General features: G+C 35.1%; 1 protein-coding gene across 1 annotated transcript; it reads right to left on the minus strand.

Annotated features, from left to right (window-relative positions):
• Nucleotides 1-4,665: 4,665 nt before the first annotated feature.
• On the minus strand, nt 4,666-5,772 carry LOC125855447 (F-box protein AUF1-like). Its single transcript, XM_049535167.1, has one exon. It carries the CDS (start codon nt 5,686-5,688, stop codon nt 4,666-4,668), a length of 1,023 nt encoding a protein of 340 aa, XP_049391124.1. The 5' UTR covers nt 5,689-5,772.
• Nucleotides 5,773-6,773: the final 1,001 nt, after the last annotated feature.

Here is a 6,773-nt window from a genome sequence, read left to right on the forward strand (position 1 = left end):
ATCGATTGGACAATTGACACAAACCTACATCATCAATATATTGTATACTGTTTCAATAAAGGATTAGAGAGCAAGTTTTAAGAATATTTTGCTGTTATTTCGAGGAGGAAAAAGAAAGAGGAGACGTAAAATCAAGAATGAAGTTAGTATGAGAAGTACGAGTTTCGTAAAATTTAATAATTTGGGTCTAAATCTTGTATATTTATTGAAAATTCACTGCACCTATGTATAATTTTATCCTCAATTTTATCATACGATTATTCAGTTTATCCTAAAAGTAGTAAAGAAGTTGTTGGTGCATTGGTGAGTTCTTCTGCTCCTATCATTTGAGGTGTAGACAATTTTTAGAGTGGTGTATTGGATGAATGTTTCGAAAATGTTATCTCCTATATATAGCATATACTCACATATATAAGCTCATTGCTATATCAGATGGATGAATCATCGATGGATCATATCAACGGAGGTTAATATAGTAGCGGATCTACTCGCAGTAGGATTCAAATATCTATATTGGACAACTTTATATTTTTGATGCATCTCCTTCGTTTATAGCATCCACGCTTAAAAGAGATGCTATGGGAACTAAATCGTTTAGTTCCTCTTTTCTATGAATAAACCTATTATTATCAATAAATAAAATCCTTCTATTCTCAAGGAAAAAAACAAAGTGAAAAAAGCAAAAAAAACTATTTTCAATGAGAATTGCCAAGCAAAAAGTGGCGGCAACTACCAAAGGTCCACAAAATCTAATAAAAATTTGATGAATTTTCAAGAAATTTTGGTGAGTCTACAAGATCAATAGAAGAGGTAAAAGATTTCCAGACTTAAGAAGATGTTATAAGTTCCAAGAAGAAAGAGCCTAACTACATTTTCTTTCTTGTATTATTTTCTCATTATCTTAGTATTATTATTTGTAATATCATCACGGAGTCTATGTGATGATAGCAACTAATGGTATTAAGAATGAAACCAAATACAGGTAATCCGTTCAATGCGTTCAGAATTTTATGGGTTTGACTCAAAATAATTTGAATTGAGTTCAATGTCAACTCATTCAAGCCTTAACTCGTTTTAAGAGAATCTTCAATTGAGCTCAGTTAATCTCCAATTTCAACCGATTTTAAAACTCTTTATTTGTATTGATGTAATATATGTTCCTATATTGAAGCCTGGAGGTATGAATTACTATCTATTTTATATCTTTTAGGATTTATCTATCGATTTGTAACTTTTTTAAAAAAATAAAAAATCTTGAGTTGAAATTCAAATTGTGGTTATAAAAGTTAAATAACAATAAGTTAAAATTAGGAAAAATTACTTAACTACACAACACTTCTTTACCTATTCTCAATATTTCCCTACTTTTTTATTAAAATACAAAAATCCCTTCTGTTCCCCCAATTCAACTTAACTGGATACTTTATTAGTTTAAGTATCCGCCCATTATTAATTAAAGTATCCGCCCGTTAATTAAGTATCTGTGCTGCTAACAACTTAATAATTTAAGTATCCACTGTTATTAATTAAAGTATCTGCGCTGCTATATTAAGTATCCACACTGCTATATTATGTATCCGAAAAACACTAAAAAAAAGGATTTTTGGTAATTAATAAAAGAGTAGGGAAAGGAAGTAATTTCTTTCTTATACTATGTCATTTGCCTAATTTTTACTTAAAATTATTGTGATTAAGCAGGTTAAATTGGCAGGTCTTGACCCAACCCAATTTTTAGCCCATTTGAATCCAACTCATTGGAGCCCAAAATAAATTTGGACGGTTAAGACCCAATCGAATTTTTATTTCAACCCATTTTAATATCTCTAGTTTCAACCTAATCCGTCCATTTAACACCCCTAGCAACATCTGAGTTTCTAATCTTGCTTTAATTGATGGGCTCTTACCATGATATTGATTCTTGACTCACATCTGACCTGTCACTTGCTCCGATCCAAGAAGAAATATTTTCTAGAAAAATAAATGAGTTTTTTGTGTGTTTGTGTTTAATATGTAAGTCAAAAAATATTATTCTAAAAGTATTTATATATAATCTAGACAAATATTATGAAAGGTCAACGTAAGGTTTTAGGAGAGTGAGTAAAGATGAGGAGTAGTGTAGTAGAGGGTGGGAAATGACACAATCAATATGAAAATAATCTTGATGAATGTTATGGGAAGGGGTTAGGGCTCTTGGATGAAAATGAGGTGTAGTGAAGGTAAAGAGGACACAATTAATGTGAAATATCACCCGTTGAATGTAGCATGTTTTTCCTATTTTTACTAGACAGTCATTTTACTCATTTTTAAAGAACATATTTCTTATACTACAAAATATTTTCTTAAGAAGACTTTGACTAGACGAACATGGATAATCTTGGACAAAAAATATCCGAACAAAGCCTCACCTTTTACTTCATTGAATTATTTTTTGTAACAAACCATCAGACAACTTCAACTAAATGTATCAAGATGGTCACTAAACTACATCTTAATAACAAAAAAAGTTGCTAGCTAAAGGATTATTTTGAGTCTTTAACAGTTAGAGGAAATCAATACAATATATCCCGTAATTTGTTGTATTAGTTGAATAAGATTATATTCTTGAGAAGGTAGCGTTTCATTGGTATGTCTACATAAGCTTGTGATAATAATAACTCAAAAATGATGCTACATATTTCCGAAAAATTATGTTTTTAATAATTGAAGAATTGTTTTCAATGGAATTTTTTTTTATAACAAAGACTTTCAACTAACTTGCAATATTCTGGACAGGTACGCCGTTAGGCCGAAAGATAGCCAACTACAACTAGACGCCTAGTGGATGACTTCAAAATTAATTTATTTTCTACTGCATGATCTTTAAATATATTTTCATTATTTAATACACAAGTGATTGGTACATGGCGCACGTTAATGATGAAAGACCAATTGGTTACCAAAGCAAAAAATAATTTAAAAAAGAGCATTCTAGCTGGAAACAGTTGACTGTAGTTTGTTAACAGTTCTAAGAAAAATATTGCTCCCTTAGAATGTTTGTTTTCTTTTGCTTCAAAGTAGATGCAGCCCAAACGTGTATGAGTTTAATAGTTAAGATATATACACACACACACACACAACGCTTCATTTATTATGTTCGAATTCAGTACACAAAAGCAGTGGATTCAACCAGTTCGCGACTCTAATATTAGATTTTCCTAAGAAAAAAAAAAGGGAAGTCAGATTCAACTCCTGCTCTACTTGAGTACAAGAGCAGGAACAACTTGGTGGATTGCAGCTTGGTAATTGTGATTGTGCTAACCCTGTTTAAAACTTTGGATACATCAAAGTTTGAAGAGAAACTCTAAAACAGACGAGACCTGACTGAAGAAAACAAGCTATAACAAATATAGCACATAATGGGCTATTAGACACAGTAACACAACTCATATGCTGTTGATGTATTGGCAGGAATAAAAGATGTAAATAAGAACTCGTGAATTGTCATTAGGAAAAGCATTCATCAGGCTCTGCTCATACTCCATCACAGCATTATGGTGATTTTACCACCCCAATGGTAGTTGCCTACATAATGCTAATAGTTCCACAAATAAGTGATGCAATGGAATCCCCCTGTCCATCTGGCTCTGTCCCTTTGCCATTGAGGAGGGTTATGGAACCTGCTATTGGAAGGTTTAGGTTCCTCGAGGTGCCTGGACATTCTGTCAAGCAAGCAAAAATGTCGTCTGCCCCTGCTCCCTGCTCCCTGCTCCCTCCTCTTCTTCTTCTTTTGGGATTTCAAATAGTTGCCATTTTAGCCCTCCACAGGCTGCAGTATATTGGAAGTCAAGTGTTCAGAACTTGCTACTCAACCCCAAATAAGTTGAAATCAGTTAGATGACTTCTGTATTGTCATGTAAAAGTTAATCAAACCTACAAGCTTAACACTCGGGTGGTTTGGTTGGAAACAAGTTATCCCAGGATAAGTTATCCTGGGATAAATTATTCTACCATGTGAAGGCATAATTGGTGGGATTAATCCAACCAAACACAGGATGAAATAGTCCTGCATTTATCCTGGGACTATTACACCGTACACCTCACACCAAACGCTCTTTAGTATCTTCTCTCTGTACTTAGGTCATCTAGCCAGCACAAATTCCATTCAAAAAACGTCTTATCAATTGATTATCGTCATTCTCAAATGGGTCGGATATGCAAAACCTCAAATATCCATTTTCGTACTATATAATTTGCTTTTAGGGAGCAAGAGAGAACAGAGGTTTTTGAGGTCCTAATGAAAAGAGACTTGAGCTACACCAAAAACCTTCTCAATCTGATAGTTCATTATAACATGACATTCTACAGAATATGATTAGACAGTTTCGGTAAGATTAGTCTACAATTGCAAACAAAAAGAGAGCAAGATAGCTCTCGATGGCATAATAAGAGCAACTAATCCTCAGACAAAGTTTCAGTTCAATTCTCACTGCTACAATACCTAAAACCTCACAGTTTAGATTTCGATCATGGCTTTTTTTGGCACGCAATGCCATGTCTCAACAATACTTGTACAAATAACATATTCCGGTACAAATAGCAATATAGATAGATATTTACAAATGACAAGAAAATTCTAGATGATAATCCCATTCAATTGAGATGAAGACCTTACAGATACAGTAGGAACTAGAAAGAGTTCATCTCCAGAATGTAACTTCGACTCTTGAGCAACCTCTCCACAGCTTCACAATACACTGCATCTTCCCCAAATGCTCCTAATGCTAATCCTACATCTCCATTTTGTTCTTCCACCTCACTCCTCTCACCCCCTCCATTAGTCGGTCGGACAACCACCAATGTTGCTCCGACCATTTTCATGCCACCGGAGAGTTCCATCCTCGCTTCATGCCACATCCTCATTCGAACTGCTGGCACTGTTGTACGATTGTTACGCCACCACAAACCAACTCCATTGCCACTACTGGCATTGTTTACCTCAGCTTCTTCGCCTTCACCTTGACTCTCTCTACATTCTTTCAATCCTTTCTTATCCATCACCACTTTCCCTTCATCATCTCTGTCCTTGATCACCAAATTCTCCAGCTCTTTATGCTCGTTTACAACCTCCACCATCATGTAATGCCTCGCTGATGCCGCAATCAACGCGCTAATTGTCCAAACTACCCTCATTTTCAACCCTGCACCAGCTCCTCCTCCAAACTCCGCCTCTCCACCGCCTCCGTCCCCGCTGCGAAACCCTAAAATCACGCAACTCTTTAGGGTTTTCCCAAAGTCCGCCTTCCACCTTATCGTCGTGCCTTTCTCTAACCGAAGATCACCTGAAGGAAGCTCGATTTGGAGATTCCTGATCCTCTCGAACTCCCGTAGGATCTGTGCGGGTGAGTTCTGGGATCGGGCAGGGCTTGGGAGAGCCTTGCTTGGTGAAACGAGATGGTGAAGGGATTTGATAATGGATCTGAGGAAAGCAATGAGGAAGGAATCGTCGTCGTCATCAGAATCAGTAGCGGAAATTACCCGGTCGACTCGTAGGAGAAGCGAATCGGCTTGAGGTACCAACGAGTTGAACCGTTTGGAAACGGAGCGGCACCGGATTAGGGTTTTGATATCGGAGATTTGGTTGAACATGAGGTGAATAAGCGGGTCGGGTAACCGATCGAACCCGTCGGAGTGATCCGATTCAAACTCCATCGCCGGTGAGATAATTTTTTCTGATAATAATTTATGAGAAATTAAGAGAAAAAAGAGTGTGGATATGAACGGAGAAGATTAAAAAGAAAAAAGGGGGCTCGGAAAATCGAGCTTATTGAGGGGAGCGGAGAGTTTGACCGTTGACCTGATATTAAAAGTGGGACCCAATAGGATTTTTCACTTTTTCTTTTGTCTAATTGCCGGCTTTCGTCAGAATTTTGATTATGGCGCCGTGGTTTGTTCTTTGTGCTACCGGCCACGCTTTGCATTCACATTTTTTCTATCGAAATTAGGAAAAAAAATGCATTTTTTCGATGTGAATAAATTATTTATACGATGTGATAACTAGTTAGTATTAGATATCTATCATAAATTGATTTATGTTGAACAACTAGTAACCACTCCTTATTTAACCTTTTCTAGACCTAATTAATCTCATATTGTTTCATAGATAGTGATACTAGTTATAAAATAAGTGCATAGAGAAATTGATTAATTCTTTTGAGTGATGCAGTGGAATTAGCAAAACGTTCATCATAGATTAGTATTTTTTATATATATAATAATAATAAGGTTGGATGCAATCATACATGTTACATGATTGATTAATATTTATTTATTTACTTATAATAAGGTTGGTGCTGTAGATAAATACAATGATTTGCTTAAATAGGCATTAATCTTTTGGCCCACTTAGGTATATCTTTTTCTTTCTAAATCATGGGTGACGAATCTTTTTAATGACAATGATGTGTTTACCCTAGTTTTGTGCATTACATTTGGCTTTCATAAAACTTCCTTTGTTTTCTTTGCATTGAAATTTTCAAAATTAACCACTTTTAGTATACAAATATTTCATGACGGAGCTAGAATTTTCATCAAAAGAATTTAAGATATGAAAAGGTAACACATGAGAAGTTCAAGGAAATTCAACATTAACTATATACACATAATAAAATTAATTTTAACTATGTATAGATAGTGTCATTTCTGTCGAAAGGAGTTCATAAACCCTCTCAGTCCTAACTCCTACCTAATCCTGCTTACAAACATCCATGACTTGTTTTAAACCACAATTTTTTTTA

The sequence above is a fragment of the Solanum stenotomum genome, chromosome 2 (genome assembly GCF_019186545.1).
Source record: "Solanum stenotomum isolate F172 chromosome 2, ASM1918654v1, whole genome shotgun sequence".
NCBI lineage: Eukaryota > Viridiplantae > Streptophyta > Magnoliopsida > Solanales > Solanaceae > Solanum > Solanum stenotomum.